This window comes from Lasioglossum baleicum, chromosome 2 (genome assembly GCF_051020765.1).
Source record: "Lasioglossum baleicum chromosome 2, iyLasBale1, whole genome shotgun sequence".
Classification (NCBI taxonomy): Eukaryota; Metazoa; Arthropoda; class Insecta; order Hymenoptera; family Halictidae; genus Lasioglossum; species Lasioglossum baleicum.
This window is the reverse complement of record NC_134930.1, coordinates 11339806-11365882: the sequence shown is the minus strand read 5'-3', so window position 1 is coordinate 11365882 and position 26077 is coordinate 11339806. Positions and strand designations below refer to the sequence as shown.

At 39.5% G+C, this 26077-nt stretch overlaps 1 protein-coding gene and 1 long non-coding RNA gene across 10 annotated transcripts in view; one reads left to right on the top strand and one right to left on the bottom strand.

Moving 5' to 3' along the window:
• The window catches only part of LOC143218411 (uncharacterized), a 641385-nt gene that overhangs the window by 14580 nt on the left and 600728 nt on the right, over positions 1 to 26077 (bottom strand). For all 9 annotated transcript variants that reach the window (XR_013011059.1, XR_013011061.1, XM_076443569.1 and 6 more), the window contains one exon: positions 24901 to 25098. Coding sequence is in view for 7 of the 9 variants with exons in the window: in XM_076443569.1 (XP_076299684.1) it covers positions 24901 to 25098 (198 nt within the window). In the remaining 2 variants the exon portion in view is untranslated. The remainder of the gene's footprint in view (positions 1 to 24900; positions 25099 to 26077) is intronic.
• The window catches only part of LOC143218472 (uncharacterized), a 38949-nt gene continuing 23945 nt past the window's right edge, over positions 11074 to 26077 (top strand). Inside the window, exon 1 of the long non-coding RNA XR_013011080.1 lies at positions 11074 to 13573. This is a non-coding gene — a long non-coding RNA (uncharacterized LOC143218472). The remainder of the gene's footprint in view (positions 13574 to 26077) is intronic.

The following is a 26077-nucleotide window of genomic DNA, read 5'->3' as shown; positions in this document are numbered from 1 at the left end:
AGCTGACTAAACTTTCGTACAAATGACGATAGAAACAAATGTTTCAACCCATAAATATGTATCACATATTACATATAATTATTGTTTCATTTCATTTCATATCATCCTTTTCGAGGCATTATTATAAATATATCATTTAGGTACTTAAATAATTCTTTGGCCGGTTTGTTTGCGAATAGCTCGACATGCGAATTGTACAAGTTTCTAAAGAAATAATATACTTAACTTTTGCAATAATCTAAACAAGCGTGGCATGTACCCTCGATTGTCTCTATTCATGTAGATATTTAGTTGTTTTTATTCTCTGTAAGCTCACCAACGTTATCTACTTTTTCACAAATCTAAGATTAGACGGCGTTTCTTTGTGCATAGTAATTTATTATCAACATGTTGAATTCGTGAAGAAAAACGTAATGTTAGTGACATGAAAACAGTCGAAAATGATCTTGCAGCTTGATAACGCTAGGCTACACGCCGCTGACAAACACGCGAGCTGTCAACTGTCTGAAAGGACAGTAAAAATTTCGATAAAATCAAGAATTGGGCTAGCTGCGTTTTTCTTTTAAAGAATTTGCATTTTTGTCAGAGAAATAGGAGAAAAGTTTACGCGTTTTCTACATTTAGATGCTCTAAAATATTTCTTCCTGTTATAAAATGCATTTCTTAGTTGTGATGCTCTAAATAAAATAAAAGTTTTTCATTTGAAGTATAAATGCGAATTTTGTTTTGGTGAACTACAGTACTGATATCTTTTGTATAACTATTTCCAAGGATTACATCAGGGATAAAAGGAAAGCGCTATTATTTTAAGGAATAATTCATAAACTCGATTAATAAGAGAGGACGTCACGAGGGCATTATCGTCGAGGATCTTTGACAGTCGCGTGTAGAATGACTGGTGGCAGCTTGGTGTGCGAATAATCAACGTGATGTGGATTGCAGTTGTAAATAGTGATCAACGTAAAAGCACTGTTACGATCCCGAGACCATGAATGTAGACTCGTGTGATCCTTCCGGTTGATAATTCGCGCGAGATGGACTCTTCTAGAAGTTCACGCCTCCCGGGATGAACGTGACCCGTTCTCAGATTTGTTTCGGCGTTCCATTTCGCTGCCTTTTCTCCGGCGCTTGAAATTTTAACCAGAAGTTCTCCGTGTTTCCGTCCAGAAGGAGATTAAAATTTTAGGGGACACGCCGCGCCGCGCCGCGCCGCGCCGAGAACTTTCGCGGTGCCAGCAACTGTGAACGTCCGCGAGAACTCAACGAGAACAAAGAAGCTGGGAACAGTCCTCCCGAGGAAGGCTCGCGAAATTTTCTACGAGAGTTAACACGTTGACTGCCAATCGGTGCTCGTTGCACACAGTCACAGTAAAAGAAAAAGGAAGCCAGGAAGCTTCCCGACGAAGAAGTTCCGAAATATACCAGAAAGATTAAGAAACCGGAGGACCTCACAAGGAACAGAATTTTCTCGTCTGAATTTCCTCGGGAACGATAGGGACAGTCCGTAATAATACTCGCGTCATCTGATCGGCTCGTAAACCCGCGCTCGCGTATATTTTACGTACAGGGTGTATAAAAAGTAATCATCCGTCCTAGAGGTGAATCTACACTTCTGGATCGGTGGACATTTGTAGAAGAACTTGTCGGAAAATTGTTTATACCAAAGACAATTGTTGTAAAAGTTTGTTTTTACATCAACACCTTCTACTCATCGAGAAGAGGAAAAGTTTGAAAGCAGAGTTGGGCAAAAATTTAATCAACGATTGACGAATAAATTTCTACTTCAATCGTTAATCGCAATTAACAATTAATCTCCTAGTTTAGTCGTTAAAATTGCGTTTAACGATTAAATACTTATTAATCGTTAATTGCAGTTAACTCTTAAATTCTTATTAATCGTTAATTGGGAATAACGGTTAAATTTCTACTTTAGTCGTTAATTGCGATTAACGATTACATTCCTTTTAATTTTAATCGTCAACCGGCTAATTGATTAATGATTAACTGCTGAAATTTCGAAATGAAATACAGAATCAAAACTATATGAACACTGATAAAAAATGTAAACTGAGTTTAGGTGTATTGTCATTTGCTCTATAATACAAGCTCTGTTTACGTGCTTTTTTTTCTCGATGATTTCTTTTCTTATTTATCAATCGATTGATTGAATCAATCGCCGATTTTTCAATGATTACCTTGTTTAATCGTACACAATCAATCTTGATTAAAATTTTAATCGATTGATGCCCAACTCTGTTTGAAAGGAATCGTATGTCGCAAACAAATAGTTGCAAAATTTAAATAATCGTATAAATTCCTCGAGGCAAACGAAAGTTCAGGCAATTTTGTTTCCCTGCCCATCCAGATCATACATTTGAAGTTGTAAAATAATATGGAAAGAGATCTTATGTATACCTGAAATGGACGTTATCGCAAGCAAAAAACGCAGGCGGATCGGCTTCGAATTGGCCGATCATTTTACAACCACCGCGCTCCGTCATCTTCAATCCTGACTGATGGACAATACGTGCGACAGACCCATCGAAGCGACGAGCGGACATACACTTATAAATCATGCCATTGACGACCGAAGACAATACCAAAAGACATTTCCTTGATCGCATCCAATTAACAAGCGGAACAGGGGATGATAATGTCCCTTTAAATTTCGTTTGCCTCGAGGCACGCATACGATTATGTTCTGTCTCATCGACACAGTCTGGTGGACTGTAGTATGTAGTAGGTTTTTGTCTATACGTGTAACTCCACACGATCAAATTTTGCAAAAACTTCAACAGCTTATATCTGAATAACTATTTATTTGCGACATATATTAGATGATTGCACAAGTTCGTGCCCGATTTTGTACTGCATGGCGGAGTGTAAAAAACAGATTACATATAATAAATATATAATATATATATAATAAAAAATATATATTCTACAATTCAGAAAAGAATGGTGACTATATAATCTATTAATAAAGCTGTATTCTTTAACATTTAACCATTGAATTTTATTTTCAAATAGGTCACAAACTTATGCTTTATTATCTGATAGTTCCTTCCAAATGTTTTCTCTTCTCGATGAGTGGAAGGTGTTGATCTAAAAACTTTAACAACAATCTTCTTTGCTATAAACAATTTTGCGACAAGTTTCTTTTACAAATGTCCACCGATCCAGAGGTGTAGATTCACCCCTAGATTCACCGTTACTTTTTATACACCCTGTACAACCTCCGCCGCGCCGGTGACATATTGGCCGCATTCAAGAAAAAGCTTTCTATGCGAAACGATGGCGGGCTTCTGGGGTGGTGAGGATATCGGGAGACAACGATGGTTATTATGTGTCTATTGACGTGAGGCGGGCGAAACATAAAAATCCCAGGACTTTCTCAGAATGTACCGTTGACTTCTAACTCTAGGATAAACGATTCGCGTGAATTCTGTCGCGTTGCTACATTTTCCTCGATACGTGTGCTACGCTCACGTCGGTTTATGCGATCTTGATCGCGAATTTATTCGTCGTATTTTTGCTCTGATAAGTTTCCGTTGCCGAAGATACTGAAATTCAGTCGCATCATCGAACTCGCGGAGCCCGAGCTCTTTCCGATAATTGGGCTGCAGTTATTTCTGTATTCGTCGCGTATGAATAGACTGCGCATTTTCAAGTTTCGAAGTTTTAATAAGTCAAAAATAATATAAGCATCCTTCAATTCTCCTGATATCTCTTCTATTTTACGTTCCGTACACCCCCGTGCGTTTTATAAATGCACATAAAACCTACAATCTGTTTATCAATTTCTTTAGATATCGAAGCTCTTATGAAACTTTTTGTGTTACGTCTAACCTGTGGTAAGTATTAACGCATTTTTATATTAATTCTCCGACTATGGCAAATATTGTGTCATCTCTCGTTTACCAAGTCTGGCATATTCACGTGAAATGTTCAGGTAGTTTGTTCTCGGAAACTCGAATCTGTATTTCATGTTTCTCGTCTCACCTTTTTGTTCCTCAACAAAAATATAATGGAAAATAATGTGTTAAGAAAATCATGAGGGAGGAATTTGAAACAGTGAAAACATTGGAAGAATTTAAAACTACTGTTACATTATTTTCAACATATTAAATTAAATTCTTTTTTCACTTGAGTCTGTTGCAATTCAAGTAGAATGTTTTTATTTTGCACAGAGATCCGCTGTCTACAAAAGTAGATTATTGTAGATCATTGTAATAAGACATAATAATTTTGTGTTCGAAGCAAGCAGGAGTGGACAATTGCTCACATTAGAGTGAATAACAGTTGTGTTTAATTAACTTCGCATGAATATAGAAAGATTAACATGATCGTGATCCTCGCTTCCATTGGATAATAACCCATTTTATCTATCCATTCTTGAAATAGCAATTCAAAACGATTGCTATCACGAATGAATGATGGACATGCGACTTTTATTGAGCTAATATACTATAATCATTTTCCTGATCGTTCGGAATTGCAACTAAATGAAATACAACCGCGTCATGTGTCCTATCGCTACTCGAACGAATGGCGTAGCATTTTTCACTCTTAACAACGCATAGGATCATGCCTACTTATCATGATTCAGTATACCGCGTGGCGGCCTGGTATGTGTTCAACGATAGCGATAATCTCTTTTATTCATATATCGTTGAGTGTTCGCGTCTCGTCATAGGCAACACGGTGGTCGAACGGCATTGGTGCCGATGCGACGTTTAGATAACTGCTCCTATAAATTGCCAATTAACGTTTTACTGCCCCGCGAGACGCGTCCTCGACTTTTGCGGCGCGGCGCGTCGCGTCATAAAGAACGGAACCGGAGGACGCCGCTGATACTTTATTCCTGTTCGTTTTTAACCGGCGAACTGCGGGGTCTATGCCAACTTTATGGCAGTTTTTTAATGTCCCTGGCTCGTTGGACAGCCAGCACTGTTATGAATTAAATCCTTCTTGTGCGAAGCAGCTTTAGCATCAGCGTTTGATCTAATATGTTGCCGTTGTGAGTCAACGTACGTTGTAACTAGCCCTTTAAAGATGTCTGTGCACTGTACTGACTTTGATGAATACTTCTAAATCTTTTTGCAAGAGATTGCCAGCCTCTTAGCTATGGCGGGACCAAAATGATGAGACATTAGTATGGAAAACCGGTGATTGAGGCGGTAGACTCGTTTTCAGGATTGCAAGGGTACGGGATTCGCCTTCTCATTTCTCGATAATACGAACACAGGATTTTTCAGTAGTCAAAAACGCTAGATAAAAGATCGCTCTAGGGCGCTATCTCCCTCAAAAGTCCTATCTTTTCGTTTACGAGGCATAATTTGCATTGTAGCTATTTTCATAGCTACATGCGCAGTTGTATGCTTCCGAATAATGCAATATACGCTGCCGAATAATCCAAATTACGCCTCGTAAACGAAAAAATGCATTGTCATCCAGTTCTGAGCCATGTAACCGATTACAAGTATCTAGCTCATTAGGAAGTTAGTTTAAAATCAATTGCAAAATTTGCCACCGAACAGACAAACAAACAAACAAGAAAGCAAGCTAATAAAAGCGTGGTGAAATAGGACTTTTGAGGGAGATAGCGCCGTAGATCGATCTTTTATCTAACACTTTTGACTATACTGCAAAACTCCATCTTTGCATTCCCGGAAGAAGCTATACAGGGTGCATCACCTAAGAAAAACCACCTAAAGAACTCCCACATTTTTTGAGAAAGAATAAATGTCTCAGACAAAAGTCGTTTGGTTTCGAGGGACCCATTACTTGGTGTACATAAATTTTCTTCAGGTAAAGGTACTTAGGAGATTTGAAGGTCAACCTAGTTTTTTAAATGGAACTACATATTTTTTAACTCCTACGTTTGTAGCTCTTCACGAGACAAATTTCAACGGTATAATCATTCAAGGTTATTCAAGGTAATTGAAGGTCATAATCGTAAAGAAGGGGATATTCACGTAATGGGATATTTTCTCAGCTTTATTAATGAAATCAAACTGTTTACTCCTCAACTTCTCTGAAATGCTTAGCGAAGTGTAGCAGGACAAGCATGGTCCAGCGGCTCACACGACAATTTTTATTGATATCTTTCGCAAAACAATGTGTTAGGTTGAAAGATAGTCCCCTAAATTTTTTAGTCGCTGATCCCTCTTTTAAGGATAATATGTGGGTATAAGCACCCTTAACTTTATCATGTTTTTTCTTGATTGTTAATTAAAATATTAAGATGAAAAAAAACGAAAATATTCGCACTTACCTGCTACATTTCATATATTTTTTCACAATCGTGAGCAAATTACTAAGGGTAGAAAGAAAATATATCTTTTTAGAGGTGGGGTTGCATACTTGAGTAAGCATTCACAGTAAAATAGTTTTCATCCTCTTTTACGTTTATGACCTTAAATGACCTTGAATTACCTTGAATGATTACATCGTGAAGGGCTACAAACGTTGGAGTTCAAGAATATGTGGTTCTGGTTCTCGAAAAAATGTCCGGTGTCGCGATTGTCGGCGGTCGACCGAATTTCCTCGGGGAGCGAATTTACAAACAGTTGCAGTCGATCGCGGAAGACAGGAAGTTCTAACGAAGGCGGAATAATGCTCATGGGCACATATGGGTGTATAATGCGACACGAGGCGTGGCAATATCCATAAAAGGGACCAGAGAAAGTAATATTGTCGGGAACTGCGCCACACACGCGGCACTGGCGCACAACGACGACGCGGGACGTTGCCGCCGCGCCTTGTGGAACATCCGAGGAAATAAAACGAGGATCCGGGCCGCGAGAAGGACTCGCCGGAATAGAGAGGACGTAATGGATGCTCGAGAAACGATTCGCCGAACGGTGTATGGACGATGGTATTCTCGCGGAGGGGTCGGGACAGCCATCGTGCTCCGGATAAATCGTTTTTCGACGCGTTTCGAATACTACGTCCGCGGCCAATCTCGTCCCTGCGGGCCAGGCCTGTCGAGGGGGCAGTAAAAAAAATCTGTTTCCGCTTTTTCGAATGACCGAGGATACGAGACTGTTTTCGTAAATGCCCCGCGGACTCTGGCAACCCTCCTCGTGGAAAGTATAGCGACGGCCGACTAAAAATATTTCAACGATGCTTTACAATCGTCTAACGGAGGAGCCGATCAGCCTCCGAGAAGAAACATCGGAGGGTTCAATTCGTGAGTTATTCTGCTATTCCGTGATATCCCGGAAAGGAACGATATAACGTTTCGTAACACGTGGGGCTCGGTGATGGACGAGCGACAGGAAAGTAATAAGGAAAATTCGGGCGAAACGTTGTTTGAAGCTGTTCCTTTGGTTTAGTTGGTTTTGTATGACCAACAACGTGTAATTCAATTATAACCTTGTAATTTTTGTAATCTGTCTGGAACAGTTGAGGAAAACTGCAATTGTTTCTACATGGCATGTAATTACAGTATTATTGATGAATGTAATGTAAATCAATTAAATAAGTAATTATAATTATTGGTACAAAAGGCAATGTCGAAACTGACTTAATATTGAACCACAAAGTATCAAGCCTGTTACTGCCTATTTTGTGGGCGTTATTTTTTATGAAAGTGGCAAATGAAATGAAAACCAAATGTTATGGTTTATTTTACAGTTACAACGAGCAATCCTTCTTTGTCGGTCATAATTTCCTGCAGGAAAAAGAAAATTGATGTCTGTTATATTTTTACTAATGACTACATATCAATCAATAAAATCTTCACTATAAGTTTGGCTCGATACTACGAGGAAGAGGTTTAAATCGGAAATTGTTAGCGGATCAAAAGAACAATAACTAACAATTGGTACATCGGGTACCGATAAATATTTAATTTTTAATTTCATCTTTAAACTGCGAGACGATTCGATGAGTCGATTCTAACTTTTTAATTTTTCGTTCCATTAAACGAGCTACTTTGATGTTATGAAGGTTCTCAGGTTGCTGGGTCGGCAAAGTGTGAAATTACGACGCGTATTATGACATATCCTGCACATTTCGTCCTAGATACATAATCCTGGACACTAGGCTAGTTGCTCTTAAAAGGCGTTAGTACTATAGCGAGCCTGTTATACACCGAACAAGAGACATGTTTTATCCATGCAGGACACTCTCCTCTGTTTAAGGTGACTTTGCACTGGTTTTTATGCGACTTGCCGTTGTCAGCACCGGCCAGTAAACCGTCCATTGCCGTCGTGGTTGTTATCCTTGCATCTACTTTCTCTTTATGTGCTATGTTCTCTTTATGTCCTATATCAATGCACAATAGGTGAATAATTTTTTCTAAAATTAAAAAAATGGTCTTTTCATTTCAATGTAACAAAAATGTGAATGAAAGGACATGTCGCTCAAAAGTATGTGGATAGTTTCAATTTTTTGAGAATCAATGCAATAAATTCGTTTTATTGAACGGTGTTTATTTGCAAACCAACAGCTAGATTGAGCGACTACGTATATTCAGAAAGAATAGATATTTACTAGCTTCGTTTGGTAGCACATAATTTTGAGCAGCAGCGTATTTCTCACGTGCTTGGCACGCCAATAAATTATTGTACACAACATTATCGAATTGATATCAAATTCTATGTGCTGGCTATTTACATGCTAAACCATTATCCTCCCGTAACCGCCTCAATCTTCGTTCGAAAAAAAAATCACAGACGAGTACCAATTTTTTAGCTTCTTTTATCGCGAACCGATAATTATTGGTCCTTTTATAAGCCACGGATCGAACACACCGGAAGCAGTAATTCGTTTCCGAGAGGATCGATAATAGGTTCTCAGCGCGGAGCAGCTTTTCCCTATAATTCACTCGACGGCGATCCAGCGGCCATTGGCATTTCCATCCGCAAGTAACGACGACCTTTTGCGTCTGCTCAGCTCCCCGGTACTAAGTAGCCAGGCTTAAGACATTAAGAACCCAAGGAACAAGACCTCGAACCCTTGTACCGAAGTCACAAAGCGATCCATGAGAAAAACGATTAATTATTTAACCGCAGTGCTAGCCAACTTCCGAGGGAACGAAACGATTCTATCGCAGTAAGTAAATAAATCTACTCGAGATAAACGGGGCAAGAAATCTACTGGAACACGAGTTAAGTACACCGAAGAGATATACAGTGACTCACACAAGTAGTCGTACAAAAAAGAAGAAGGGACTCTGCCGTAAAGGTTGGGACACGTTTTGTTTTTTAGCTATAAAATTTCGTAAGATGAGAATTACTCCAAACAATGGATACCGTTGGAAAGGTATAATTACCAGCTACATTTTCGCCTGAGAAAGTATAATGGTAAGGTTAACGGATGAGAAGTTATAGCCAATTTTCTGAAGACAATGTTTTCAGCAGAAAAAAATTTGCCATATAAGTTGGACACTCCAAAAACTCTGTAAAGTAAGTGTTGAAATGAAGTCACAACGCCTTATATTCAATATTAAGTGAGTATTTATTTCTTAGATCATGATGTGACACGAAAAAACATTGTTCATCATAATCGTCTGATTGACTTTCACAATGTTTGCGTGTGAAATTACTTCCATGCATATTACCGCATTTCAAGTGCACAGCTTTCTTGCAGGTGTTGCATTCGATGGAATTCGAGCAACTCAACTTCTTTGGCATGTTCTTTATACAGACAACACGAAAATGTATATCTTCTGAAATAGATGAATCCGAAGAATCGGATGAAAAGGACAGTTTTGATATTTTGGATGGTGTTTTTTCGGTGTCGCTTTTTTTCTAGCTCCTGGTAGCAGCGCTTTTCGCTTGTTTAATATCTTAATATCGAAAGATTATCTGGAAAAGTCAAAACAGCGCTTTTCATCGGCTGTCGTTCACGCTTGGACTGTTTGGTCCTTTTGGACTTTTTGGACTCGACACAGTTCTTGCCTCAGAAATTTGATTACTTTAATTTTTAGTTGAAAACGAATCAATGAGAAACACAATAAACCTTTCCGGGACATATTTTTGGCCTTTGCTTGGCACAGCTAAACAAACTTGTTGCTTCAAATGCTCGTGGAAAGTTTGTTTATAAACAGAACAAAAGTTGACAACAGTGACATTGGTATTTCCAGTCGTACTGGAACATTATCATTAATGTGGAAAAAATGCACTGTCCCAACTTATACGGTGTCCCAACCTTCACGACAGGTAATAAAATAACCGTTGCTGTTGAAGGATCAATTAAAAAGTGTTCAGCTGTGATCATGGACTTTGAAAAATGATGAAATAATCGCCGGTAGTTAAAGCGTTAAAGAGGCCCCTAGACGAACAATATTATCATCAATATATGGCACAATATATTGCACAATAATATTGCTGGCTCACCCACACGAAACAATATTATTGCCCAATAAGTTAGTGCACGACTGATGACACTGCAGTTAACATGTGGAATAAAAAGAAAGCAAGTTGTGTGGCCATTGCATTACTTATTGCTTTAAAAAAGAAGGAGAGAAAGAAGCGTAGGTGGATGAAGGAATGGTTTAGAAAAAGAAATGAGTACACTCATGAAAATTTGTTAAATGATCTAAGAATAAGTGAACCAACTGATTTTCGAAACTTTCTGCGACTAGATGGTACATTATTTGATGAACTTTTGAGAATGGTTACACCTGAAATTCAAGAAAGAAATACTATAATGCGCGATACTATTCCGCCAAGTCAGCGTTTATCAATAACCACGTTATTTAGCTACTGGAAATATACTTTTGAAGATTTAAAATTCACAAGTGCTATATCTCCACAATCCATAGGCATAATTGTAACGGAAACTTTCCTTCGTAGCCATACTTGAAATTTCAATGTTCACTTTGCGACTGTGGAGATAGAACTGAGCCAATATTGCGCCATAGTACCCACAGACGAAGCAATATTTACAAGATTGTACTCTTTTTGATTGACTCAATATATTGCGCAATCTTCCATTTTGATTTACAGACGATCAATATTATTGTACAATATCAATTATTGTGCAATATATTGACGATAATATTGATCGTCTAGGGTCCGCTTAAGAGCGACTTGAATAAACAGAGCGTCCGCGAAAATTCGCCAGGGTTGGCGGGTCCTCGGCTCAGAATTCGCATAAACTGTCGACCCAGTGCGCGAGGCGGACTCCATTGTGATCGCGAACAACGCGTCGCATCGCGGAGATAGAAGCGGCCGGCGAAAAGAGGAAACGAACACGAGAAGGAGGAAAATTAACGAACGCTCGGGATCCCGTATTAAAGTAGAAACAGTCTACGCGGCGGGAGTGGCGGGTGGACGTGCTTTACGCGGCGGGTACGTCCGCCGAAATAAGTGCGCGCTCTGACTTTGGCTCCGGTGGCAGAATCTCTCGTACAAGGGGTTGCCTCGGGTACTAAGACGACCCGGTGAGGGTTTGTCGGGAAGGTCGTAGGTCGTCGAGAACCCCGGACACCCGGAGGGAGCCACGGGAAAACCTCGTAATAACCGGGCTGTGAATATTCGTCGTCCGTCGTGAAAGTCGGGCTCGTCTTGACTATAACTCGAGAATCCGTGGGGAGACGGTCCGCGGCCACGTTTCGCGTATTTTTCCCCGTCCATGGCCGTGGCCGGAGGAGGGAAAAGGTTTTCTATAAATCATTTCCGGGACCGTAATAAGCACGGGAATGCCCGTTCAGCTGTTAACTTTATTTATACGGCCGGGGAATAAATTGCGCGCGGTACTTTTAATTCGAACGCTCTCTAATTTAATACCCGCGACTTATTGCTCGTTCCGCCGCCCCTCGACCAGTAATTTTATGCGATACTTTCATCGTACTCCGGCGAAAAAATGCCACGGACGGCTTTCATTATCGCCGGGAGCCGGACTACGGGACACGCGCGGAACGGTGTCCTCGTTCGCGTGGAACAACGAATGGTCTGTAGAGGTGTGCGAGAACCCGAAAATTTCAAGTACCCGGTATTTGGCAAGTCACTGTATAAGAATCATTTTTCTATCAAGTTGAGCCGAATTCCGGGTTGGCGACATGTCGGCTCTAAGATGTTCCATTTTCTCAATATTTCCTACATAGTGGAGGTAGGAGTAGCAATAAAGAAGCCGCCTAAGTAGGCCCGAGTTGGCCCGATGGGCTCTAATCTGCTCTAGATATAGGGAATAAGCATATGACCAAAGAGAGATACATAAATTCTATAGAAAAGTATCTTTAATCTATACGGATCTTCCACCCCTTTACTTCTTCTGTATTATCAGAAACTCTGGCTCGATTATCAATCCTCTTGCAAAATTAAACACATCACGTATTGAACAACTTCAAATGACGCAACTGTTCCGTAATATTATTTAGCGAAAATTTAATTTCGAGATTTCTCATAGTTCAATAACTTTATTGAAATACTGAATACTTCCATCCGGATCACCGTGCGTCGTGAAACGGGGATAATAGGAACATCGTCCTCTACCAAGTTTCCCCACTATCTTGTTAATCCACCGAGTGGCCATTAGAATTAACTTCACGTGTTATTCTTTCATAAGAACCCGCCGCCACTTCCAACCCCTAGCCGCCATCGTCCCGTTCGAGTTCATGATACTTCCATTCGCCTCCTTTCTTTTTCAACTTCGGGTACGAGGCACTTTTAATTCTGTTTTGCTTTTGTGGCGGTGGAAGACCGCTTCTGATTACAAAAAAATGTATCGTGAAAATATCTATCGTTTTTATAAAGGAACATGTACCAGTTATTTTTGAGGCTCGGTAGGTTTAGTGTTAAAGTAAATAGACAAAGTACATATTATAAATGGTTCAATTTATCATCAGACAGGTTACAGTACACGCTTTGAGAGCTAGACATTTTGGTTAAAAAATTGCAGTACCTTTAAAATAAGGCAAATTTGTCGGAAATTACTCGGTGCGAATATGTTAGGAATTAAAGATATTTAATTTATTTTGAAGGTCTGCTTCCTTCTCGTTTGGCTCGTACCTTTGATTATGGTCCCGGTAGGTTAATACTCTTCGCTATGTTATTTCCTTCGGGTGTTCGAGCTCCACAGGAATTATATTTAATTCATGCTGTGTGTGGTCAAGAGGTTGCTAGAGTTAAATATAAATCCAACCGTGAACTGAGCTCTACACGAAAATAATTACATGGTCCCAGGGCTCAGCCACGTTTTCCGACTTCGGCGTTCAGCGTGTTAAAGAAACCTAGCACTGGGGAACCGAAAGAATTCACGTGCTCCGAATCTACGAATGTTTCGAACAGAATACATACATAGTACTGCCAAGCATGAAGTCGACTTCGAGATGGGAGCAGAAAATTGCAATGCGAAAAGTTGCAACACTAGAATCGTATCGACGCGAGGTTCCAATTTCTGACATGGCCGGTGTTCGAGGTTTTACGGACGCCTTAAAATTCCCGCCGGCGTAAAGCAACAATTTACTTTCCGGCCGAAAGGTACGCAGGCCTCGCGTCATTAAACTTTCAAGTGACGAAGTGAGGAAAGCTGTCGTTAACAGAATGACCTCCGATTCCTCTTCCCCGCAAGGGAACCGAGCATGGACCATTGCTCGCTACCATTCGGAAGCCAGCCGGTACGTTAGACGACGGTTTTCTTTAATTGCCTACTACACGGCGGATCCTCGAGCGTGTGTCCCCTCGTAAAAGTTACTGTCTCCTGTAAACGATTCGAGCAAAAGAAAGACGATAAGAGCGAGTGAGTCAGACACCCAAGACAAACGGCGAATTTATTGTTGCGCCCGAAGCGAACGGATGCATTATGAATTCACGATCTGACGAAACCACTTCCGACGTCTGCCATCACTCAAACTTAACCCTTTGCACTCGGAGCTATTTTATCTCGAAAATTAACCATTTCTTCCGACCTAGATGGATTCTATTCTGCGTTTTTTTCATTTCATGAATATTTTAATAATCTAAACAATATAGTGAATAATGGTACAGCAATTTGTAGTGGTGACTCTGAGCACAGTTGGGCAAACGCTAGTCACAATTATAATTATTGACTAATAACTTCATAAACTCTACAAAAGTGACTAATAATTATAATCAATGACTAAGTAAATACTTGAGCATGACTATGAGTAATGACTACATAAGTATCTGTGAGCGTAATGACTAATAAATAATGACTAAATTTTTATTAAGAATGAATATTCAATACTGACTATAATGGCATAACTAATGACTAAATACGCAATCAGAATTTCACTATGATTAATGACAAAAAATGATTATAAGTTAAAATAAGACATAATAATAACAAAAAATATCTTATTAGTTTACAAACATATAAAATACAGATTATGACACGTTTGATCACAACAAATTCCGATATACTTTAAGTATACATATTAATGTATGTTAATCGCACAATAGTGACTGATGACTGATCATTTAAATTAACTAATGATTAGTCATAACTAATAAGCAATAACTAACGATTACTTAGAGCTGCGACTAACTAGTGCCATGTAGTTATGACTAACTAATCAAAAAGTTTTAACTAACTCTTTTTAAGTTTTCCACTAACAATCAATTAGACTATTAGTAATTTTTAATTATTAGTTGATTTTTGTCCAACTCTGACTCTGAGCCAGCCCTCGACAGCTAAGGGTTAAAGTATTTCGAAAAGACGAGGTCATAGATATTAATTCAGTCATTACTCTTTAGATGAACTCCGGAGAGATCATGTGGCTTCTTATATTCGTTTAGTAGAGGATGAATAAATCGGAAACATGATTATTTTCATTAATAAACACAACCTGTTTTGCTAATTATTTATACTAGTTCGTGTATGCAGACTTTTATGTCTGATCGTAGAAAAACACAGACGAACCCTAGAATTGTTGAGCTCCAGCCCATCTCATTTGTTTGACGTTCAACGACGTATATTTTTTCTGTTTATAGTTATTTCGAGGTATAGTTTAGGCTTGGTTGGTGCTTGTGTCTGTAGATTTCCTATGTAAGTTCTATCATATCATTTTATACAGATTGGTTATCTTTAGGAATTGGAGAAGGTTAGCTAGATGGTCAGCTGTATCGAGGAGTGTTGTTAGGTCATTAGGCAGTTTTGTGTTTCCTCTGGCTTGTTCGTAGGTTCCGCATTCTAGTAGCAAGTGTGCTATGGTAATCGGTGTTCTATATTGTTCACACAGTGGTATTTCCTGTTTGTTTAGCAGATGTGAATGAGTCGCAGCTGTGTGTCCTATTCCTACTCTACTGATTAAGGTTTGAGCGGTCCGGTTTGTAAACAAATATTTTATCAAATGAAACGTACGAGTTGGAACAGAATTATGTTCGACACAACAGATTACTGTTTACTTCGCTTCCCGGTGAAAACTAGCTAGACACGGAGACAGCCTTTTTCGCGAAAATCAATTTACTCGCAATGGATAAGGCTCGAGCGACCCGCAGAAGCGAAAAGTTCGACGCGGTCAATGAATTTCCGGCTGGTAAAAACGGTATACAATAAGGCGGCATAAATGTTTCATACCGTCCAATGAATAATGGAGCCGGTAATGCGATAAAGTTCCGTATTCGCGGGGAAGTAACAGCGTAGATGTTTTTGGCAGCAGATGCACTGTTGAGAGCTACACCCCCGACTCTTCATCGATCTCTGTATACTTTCCTGCCGCGCATCGGAGCGCAAACACGCGGCTTTGAGGTTATTTAATGGAGTGTTTCGGGCGGTCGGCAAACAAATGGATATTAACAAACAATTCGCGCGATCGAAGGCCACTGCTGGCCAAGGCACGGGGCGCGCCGTGTGCGATGCTCTCGTTCCCCTGAAACTTCCTCGTGCATTTGCAAATTAATACGTCTCCTCCAAGTACTTCCGACCTTTTTTCGCCCGGTGGTAAAAGCGGCTGATACACATATATCATCGGCAATAACGGTCCGAAGGATCGCATCGCCGGGAAAAACGGAAAATTTTCTTTCGGCCGGGGCGAGACCGGCGAAACGGGATAAATAATCATTCCCGTGTTTCCCCCTGGAGAATTTCTTTCTCCGTTCGATTTCCCATCGCATCGCCTAGTCTTCTCCGCGTACCCTTTCAACCGTCCCGCGAAACAAAACGAACAGCGACACAGTCTCCCATCCGCGTTTTATGCGCGTGCTAAAAGCCGTGTACATCGGCGACGACGACGACGACGACGCAGGTACGACGTTCTATCCGCTTTCCCATTATTCTTCGTCCTCCTTCTTATCCGCTTTGCGAGACGGTTACCGTCGCGATGAGAATTACTCCGTGATAACTGCTCGTCGAGGAAAAACCCGATCACTTAATGTTGTCGAAAGTCTTCTGCTAAACTATCAGATTAGAGTCTTACACCTCGCGATTATAAATTGTAACACATATCAAGAAACGAGTGAAAAGCGTATTCTAGTAAGAATTATGAAGTAGAAACTTCTTTAGGAGCATCACGTACACAGCTGCTGGGCAGTGAATGAGTCTTATCCGTCACGCTCCGAGGTGAAACGCTATTCGGGTAAACTCGGGGAAATCGAGTTTAGCCGAACGTGCGGAGAAACAGAACAGTGTGCAGTCGCCATAGAAGTTTTCACTTCGGTCGTGCTGTCTTATGCGCACAGTATTGGTCTGTTTTTGTTGTTCCTTTATTTCTAATGTTGTTACTAATGTTCGCCTTCCCTTTCATCGCGTTCGTTCAATACATACCAAAAATGATATACATACATCTTTTATTCTGGTACATATGTGCATGTTTCATTCGAATTATTTTAATGAATTATGATATTGATATAAAATTGATGTTATTAATCTTTTTATTTCATATTCACAAACAAATATCGAACGATTAATGCAAATGACCACGTTTATGGAGAAGGAAGGGGTATTTCATTTCGTGGAAAAATATTTCCCTGCAGCCCCGTATGCCGAACTATTGAGAGAGAGAGAGAGACAGTACTGTGGTAACATTTCATCCAGTTCTACGCCTCCCTTAAAGCTAAGGTTCAAAGAATTTGCAGCTGCTACAAAACTAGATAGAAGAGATGTGACACTTTTTACAAAGAAAAGGAAATTTCATTTGACCTCGTATGAATGTGTAGAGCCACCTTCATTTTGTACGACCTCCAACTTTTCCTTTCGGGAGCGATTGTATAAACTTTTTATTGTTTTTTTGCGGTATATTTTGTAGCTAATCGCGAAACTATTTCTGAGAATAATAAGTAAAGTAAAATTTGCGTTCATCCACAGAATTCAGTTTTTTAAGATGAAGTCTCGAATATAATCCTCTGAATCCGAATATAAATAAATGCAATTCCCTTTTTATTATTCCCAGCTACCGTATAAATGTTGTATAAATTGCGGCAATTAAACTATTATTCTGATTAGCAAATTAAATTGAAAAATATTCCACACAGAAGTAAAAAATTTCATAATCTCGAGCGTCATGTTTATTCATTAAATCCAGAGACCAGTGTGTGAACGATGGTGAGGGAAAGTAGTACATATAATAGAATTAAAGGATTACGTGCACAGTGATTTACAAAAGTGCCCGACCACAAGGATGAAATTTATGCAGTCCAATTTTAACTATTAATGCTTTAATAACATTCTCATTTAACATTGTTACACATCGTTGAAATAATGTTCTCGGTAAACAAATTTTCATGACTAAAAACATTACTTTGATGAGGTATACGCAATTATTAAGAGGCTCATAACATTACATCAAATATGTTTCATCAATGCTCGTCTCTAAAACGCTTTTTCTGAAGATAAATGCTATCCGTTTACTGTACAACAATTCAATAAAATAATTAACAATGTTTTCATCAAAATAAAACAGTGGACACAAATATAATGATATTACAGTAGTCGGTAGCCGTACCACAAGTGTAGATTGTTACAGCTACTGTACATGTAACTCGATTTCTTGTGTTCACATTCTTGCGTTGTAATGAAATTAAAATCATTAATTTTTTTTAAATTTCGGAGACTGAAAATTGCCGTATGTGTGTATGTGGTTTCACAATGAATTTATAAGATGACCACATTTATATTACTATGATAGCTGTGATTTATTATGATGATTAATGCGTATTTTTCTCAGATTTTTCAGATTAGACAAATATGTTAAAAAAAATTGAGAATCTCCAAAATTCCGAAAAAACGTACGTTTTTCATTGATGTTTTAGAGATACCATGTTTATATATGTATTGTCAAAAGCAATATTCTCAATGTTCTTCCCATTTTTTTATACAGTACATTACAGTTGATAAAATAAAAATACGATTTTCTGCACATTGCGTGCGCACTGCAAAAGAAACGAACAACGAGTAAAACTGAACTTCGGTGAAGGGGGAGAGACTCGTTCGAAAATCGTACATTCCATTTGCTTTATGCTCGTGCCTCTCGAGACGCGGTCCGTCTCCTTCGGATCGGCAAGAACGGCTGGTAATAGCCTCGGAAGCAGCCTCGGTCGAAAGCCTGGAAAAATGAGATCGTTCCCTCTCCAGGTTTTCGTTGCGGAGTTTCCAGTTGTTCGAGCGATTCGCGTCCATGAAGGATTCCGCGGGTAATATGCAGGAAGCGCGCGCGCGGCACGAGGCGAATCGTCCTGGCCGCCATTTGATTGCGTCTTCACGAGCCAGCTCGTCCACTCGGTGGTCCGTAAAATTGAGGGGTAAGATTATTTCTCTTGTTCCGTCTTTTTACTGTTCGGAGTCTCCCTTGGCCTCGGCGAGGTTTTCCCCGTTGTTTCCCGAGGAACTGCGGAAAGCTGGCCGAGCTAATAAGAAACCGAAGGGCAGATCGTCTGTGATGGTACACTTGTGTGAACTCTGGAGGAGCAGGGATCGGGAGGTTCCATGAGAGACGGCCTCTGGAAAATGAACTCGGGTTCCACGTCCACTCGGTGTCCAAGAGAGATCGTCCGGCGAGATCATTGAACCTTTTCCTCCTCTGGCCGTCGATGCCAGAACATATTTCCATATCGTTGTCCCGGGGAATAATTATTTTATGAACCATGCACACACACCCACACAAAGAGGTTATTCCGGGAACCGACCGAGGCTATCGCGGCGGTGTATCTGCCACAGGGAACGGTTTATACGTTTTTTAGAGGCGATCGAGTCTGTTATTGGGCACTTAGACGGCCGTTGGAATTATCAGGGAGTTAGGCCGGAGGACTGTTAAGCTCGAACTTTCAAATTAAAAAGTTACGGTGCGCCGCGGCCTATGCATTAGGAAACGATTCACGGTGGTACAATGTAACCGAAGTTATCGCGATCGTACCGTGGGAACGATAAATGCGAAAGGGTCATAATCTCAAAGGGTTTAGAATCGTTGTAAATTTTCAGGCTGACATTAACGGAGAGGTCGCGTGCCGCGATGGAACGCGGCGCACACTAAAGCCACGGCATCGAACCAGACGGGACTCTTTGCCGAGAACGCCCGCCCGCCAGCCAGCCTAGCCTATAAACCGATTCCAATTTTTTTTTCTCCATATTTTGCATACCTTTAACGATGCTTTTGATTTATTCGCGTCGCCGAGTCGGCCCGCTCGACCGAAGCACCGTCCCTCGGACACGTCCATTCGCGAACCCTTTCGAATTTAAGGGGAGGTTCCGGTCTGGCAGGTTAGAAAATTGTTATTTAAAAATACGGTAGCGTCTCTACACATGTGAAAACTTCACTGCACAGACAATAGCCCCTTGATCTCGTCCCACTAGCGTAAAACGTAGAAAGGAATCGACGCATCGACGAGAATAATTCAACAGTAAAACTGTTGTCTCTAATGATTTCTTTATGAAACGTGTACCAACGTATTCGTGACATCTTGCTGATTAAAATGATATCAAACATGGCCTGATTTGGGTCATGATTGGTATCTGAATTGTATTTCTATTATGTCTAATCCAAATCTAACTGGAATTGATGTCGATTCTTAATAGTGTACAAACCAATATAATATTATAAAACATATACGAGGTCTCAGATTTAAAATAATGAATCTAGTAATTATCTTTAAATAAGTCTTAAAATAAATGACTATAATGACTATGACATAATTTAATCAACATATAATCAACATTCGTGGAAAAAAATAGTTTTTCCTCTCAGTAAGAATAACGAAAATACTCAAGGCAGAAACGAAATTGCCTATTTCGGATAAGGACTTTTTAACCAGTTAATTGCGTTCGACGTGTATACACGTCAATCGAAATCTCTATTGCGGTGCAATAACAATAACCTTATCAAGAATGAATCGTTAATATTTAATCAAATAAAAATGCAATCCTTCCTCGTTTTTCGTAAAATTTATAATAGGACCATTTGCCCTGCGTTCGACGTATATACTCGTCATTGCTTGATTTTAATTCCACACTCTGTGGGGGATTTTTTAAACTAAATTCCGCAGTTAAGAGGTTAAATGGGTTTGCTAAAAATTATCAACATTAGGGCATGACAATTTCGGTGAACGCTAACTAATTAAGAAGCGACGCAATTAACTTTCCAGCTTATTAAATAATTAACTCGTATCTCGGGGTCTGCTTTGCCCGAGTAAGCGTCCGCTTCCCTTGCTCCTATTTCGACTTTACTTCTGTGTGTCCCATACCTCTTCAGGAACCCAAAGCTCTGGATTCTAAGCGTTCCCTCGCCCACGCACCGACGAACTTTACCTTTTCTGTTAGGGAACTCGATAATCCAGACCTGGTAATTATTTAAAGTTTTCGACGGGTCCCTGCGAAACTGACGACTGGAACGAAACCCGCCGTCTTTCCGGTAGTTCACTCCTGTTTTTAATCTTGATGCAATATTGTTGAAAATATAAAGCCAAGAGCTGGCTTTAAGGGCTTGCGGTACTTACCAAGGGGAGCAAGATAGTCCTATCAACAAAACTCCTACAATAACTTTTGTCGACGTAAAATTAATTTTTACTAATTACGGACATTGAATGTCGTACGTGAAACCACGATCTGTGATACGTAGCAGAGTTGGGTATTAATCGATTGGAATTTTAATCATGATTGATTGATTAATGGGTACGAATAAAAAAAGAAATCATCGAAAAATCGACGATTGATCCAATTGATTGATGAAGTTAATCGTCAACCGTTGATTAAAAGAAGAAAACATCGAAAAATCGACGATTGCTTCAATCGATTGATGAAGTTAATCGTCAATCGTTGATTAAAAAAAGAAATCATCGAAAAATCGACGATTGATCCAATCGATTGATGAAGTTAATCGTCAATCGTTGATTAAAAAAAAATATCATCGAAAAAAAAACATAAAAGCACGTAAACAGAGTTTGTATTGTATACAATAGACCAAATGACAATACACCTGAACTCAGTTTACAATTTTGTCAGTATTCATATAATTTTGATTCCGTATTTCATTTCGAAATTTCAGCAGTTAATCATTAATCAATCATCCGATTGACGATTAATAATCGTTAACCGCAATTCGACTAAACTAGGAGATTAATTGTTAACTGCGATTAACGATTGAAGTAGAAAAGTCGTCAAACGTTGATTAAATTGTTGCCCAACTCTGATGTGAGCTCTGCATTGCAATAGAGGGAAAACATATCGACCATTTGTTATGATAAGGAAGGGTTCGTTTGCCTCTATCAAGTCTGTTGATGTTAGTAAGAAGTTTGGGTCGATAACTTTGAGCTAACGTGCTTCTGAATGAAACCTTTTGTTTACGTTCTACGAAGACGTCTAATGTTCCTAAATGATAGACTGCGGATTTTATGCATTTATAACAAAAATGAGTAGGTGTGATTTAAAACAGTAAAATCGTTAGAGGAATTTAAAAATGCTGTTATTTTCAACCTATTAAACATATTAACAAAGAAAATAAATCTTTACATCACCTCAGTTTGTTGCAATTCAGGCAGAAAATTTTTATTTTGAACAACGATCCGCTGTCTAATGATAAAAATCGATCTTTCGTCGAAAGAATTGATTCAGGGGCAGGTAGGACATTTTTACTCCCCTTGACGAGTACTATATGCTCTATGGAGACTTTCATACTTTTTTTCACACCCTGTATGTGTCGTTCACGCCTGTTTGTGCCAAATAACAATTGCAAATAATAGGAGCCCTATAGAAAATTCTCAATTCTTAAAAAGCTAGTTTGAATTTGCATTGTGCGATTAATCGAAAACGAAACGAATTTTTGCGAACAAGAGAACTTCCTCTGCGAATGTCAAGAACAGTCTAAAAACAATACTAGTACTTACGACGTGGAACTAATTCGCTCAGGTTCGCCGGCAAGAACCAATCTAATCTGTCGTCGATCCTCGAGTTCAAGTCCGTATGAATGTAAATAGCCGGCGAACCAGTCAAGGAACAAGCTACAGGACGCCCGGAAAATTAGACCGAGTTTCCAGGGTCAGTTTATCGAGGATTCCACCATAGGACGACACAATTCCGTTCGCCGTTCACCCCCGTCCCGGCCGGCATCAATTAATCCGAAACGATTGTCCTCGCCCGCATTGTTCGGGGCATCGAATTAATTGCGGCGTACATTCAACCCTGTCGCGGCGCGGAGAAAGTTCCAACCCTTCCGCAAATATATCTAAGACGCCGTTTCCTCGCGAACGTCCTCGGATCTAAGTAAGAATCGTCGGTGGTGGGATCAGCGCGGTGGGAAGAAGGAGGGAGATCAGGGAGAGAATCGGGACTCTTCAAACCCGGGCCGGGGGGGATGACGCTCGAGACAAGTGTTTCTTACGACTGAAGTTTCTTCGACGCGCGGGAACACAATGCTATCGCGATCGGCCGTTCCAACGAGAAAACTTCGACGCCGCGGAGATTACGCTACAAATATTGTACGCAATTTGTAACCGGAGCTTCCGCGGCGGCATGCCACATTGTTCGACAGCATTACGGTGCTGTATTCTCTCGTCATACATCTTGCAACAGTCACTATTTCCTGAAGGTTTACGTATTCTTCGAGATACACGCAGGTGGTGCAAAAATGTTGTACAATCGAGAACATTTATTTAACCCTCATACGTTCCTCAAAAACAGTTGCACATAAAAGTGTAGAATAATATTTCACCTATTTTTATTTGACATTTTAAAACAACAAGTTATGTTTTGTTTATAGCGTCACATTTTAATGAAATACATCTCACGACACAAATAGAAAGAGATGAATTATTTTAAGGTATGTAAGAATAGTAAATTGGTGAAGTTTCACCCTGAGGAACGTATGAAGTTTAGAAGAAAAACGTCACAAATATAAAAATACAAATTTTACAGGAGAGCGCTTCAAAAGCCCTTGATAGTTTAACACTAAACTCACCATAACCGATTCCAGATTTTTTATTTTAGAATTATAGATATAATAAAAATAATTTTATAAGAAATAATTATATAGGTATCTTTAGTGGAGCACAGGTTACAATAGGAGCTGCACAAAGTCTAAATAAAATCAGTTCTGTCATTTTTATAAAGAAACATGTATGTACCTGTTACTTTTAAGGCTCGGTTGGTTTTAGTGTTAATTAGCTGTGGCTGCAAGTACAAACAAATAAAACCTAATAGGATTATCTATGCAGTTAGTTTTGTAAATATGTATTAGCATAAAAATGTATTTATTACTAGTCTAACGAGTATTTTAATGTAATAAAGCGAAAATTAAAAAATTTAGATTTTGTGACGTTCTTAGTGTGCATGAGCGATTTCACACATTATTTTTTAAAGGTCGCGGACTAAGGATATTTATGGGATTTTTCAACAACAGTGGCAATTCTAACTGTGATCCAACAAGTCCCCTTCAGTAACGCAATTTAATAATTTTGTACTAAGTGCATTTGTATTTTGTTTCATCTCATTGTCAGTGAATGAATCCTTAAGTTTTTATAAATTTTATAAACTTGCTCCCCTTTAAAGTTCTCTATTCATAAAGGTCAGGTGGCGTGAGATTCCATATTTTTAATGAAGTTTTAAAAACAACCAATGTTAATAGAACATTTTTCTTATTAAGACCCATAGAGACCCATAGACTTTGTCATACTGACAAAGTTTGGCACTTTTAATCTGGAACAACCTGTACATTATTTCTAGATATGTCCAATAAATCCATGTTCTGTGTGAAACAAGATTGTATCAGGTTAGCAAGAAAGTAATTTCGATATTTTAATGTGAAATAGAACCTAATTTTTCTATTCAAGCAATGAACTGTAATGAATAAGATATTTTCTCTTTTGTTCGATGATCTTTTGCAAAAAGAATAAACAAGAAAATATTTTATTGATTAAAGTTCATCGTTTGAATAAAGAAATTCGGTTTTATTTCACCCTAAAATACCGAAATTACTTTCTTGCCAATCCAATATATTGAAGAGCTTATCGTATAAGTTTGGAACTTTGAACCTGAGACACCCTGTATATTATTTCTTAGATAGGACCAATAAATCCATATTTTCTGTGAAACAAATAGAGGTGGGCGGGTACTCGAAAATATTGAGTATCCGATCTTCGGGTCGGGTTTTGCTAACTCTGATCGGGTTGGGTCGGGATCCGAAAATTTATATTGTTCGGAGTTCGACTTCGGATACCTAAAAATTCCGGGTTCCCACGGATCAGGAATTTTCAGGTCCCGACCCAAATCCGAATTTCCCTCCCACTCCTAGAAACAAGAGTGTATATTGAAGAGCTGATCGTATAAGTTAAATTAGCAAAAGGTGGCTGGGACGAAGGGAGAAAAGGCTAACAAAAAAGTTTAGCACGCGAGTAACTGCGACACAAGCAGCCGTGCCAGCAAAGAAGGATAATCGAAAAAGAGCACGGGGATCATACAGCGGAGGATCAGAGCTTTCATCGCCGGCTTTCCTCGTCGCTTTTTCTCAGCGAGACTAGACATAGAATATCTGTCAGTAGCGAACGTATGTAGGTATTTACTCACCGTTGGCGTGAGCCGCGAGGAGGTCCCTGAGTTGCTGTTGGCCGGCCGTTAATTCCACGCAACTGACCCTGACGCTAAATCTGGCACCTGTCCTTTGCCTTTGCTCGGAGATCCCTCGGAAGAGCCAAGCGATCGCGCACGGTATCGCTCCCAGTGTGTGTCCCGCCTCCGGGGTTCCCAGCATCGTATGCGATTTCCCTGGAAAAAACGTGAAAATTCGCAACTGTTAGTCCTAAGCACGCGCTCGCGAAACATCACCAGCTCACTATGCGTTGACAATTAACGAAACTCAACTTTCGTGCTAGAATTTCACACCTTCATAGAAGTGTTCGGTCATAAAGTCATAAATGGACTGTGGATTTTATGCATTTATGGGGAAAATGGGCAGGTGCATTTCCAAACAGTGGTGAAGTTAAAATGATTTGAGAATGCCAATCTATATTATTTTCAGCTAGTTAAAATGATTAAAGTAGGAATGAAATGTCTTTCTGACACCAGCTTTTTGCAATTGACCCAGACAATTTTTATTTTGCATAAAGAGTCTAGTCATAAATTACGTATTAACTATGCCGGGATAATTCACGTGCAAGTGGAAAGTTTCTATTGAAATTCATTCATCAATTCTGCTAGTATGTTCGTTTCATAAACGTGAAAACGTTTTATTATCTCGACGCTGAGTGTATTATTGGAGGGATGTACTTGTTACTTTGATGTTTGTTTGTGTTTTCCGTTTCCGTAAAATCAAATTGATAATTTAAACGATACTGATAGCTTTCATTGAGGTTTTAAAAAATCCTTTTCAAAAATCCATATGATTTTTAGCGGCAATGTGCATATACATGCTGCAAGATATTATATTGATATTGATATTGACGTGATATTAATTATTTTTACATTGAAAAATCGGACGTGTACTGCAACTACATCTAAACATGTGTGAAAAATACCCAGTGCAAAAGGTGCAATAGCTCTTCTGGAAAAAATTCCGAAAAAATTGTGGAAAAACCGGGCTCGGAATCCAGAATAGCCTGTTAAGTAGCAAAACATCAGTATGGTCGGACATGCAACAAACTCGGTGCGCGGTGCATGGTGCATCGAAAAAGCTGGTGGACGGTATCGGACGATTTCTCATGGCGGATGCAGGCGACAGCTGTTAACGCGTAAACGTCAACCGGCC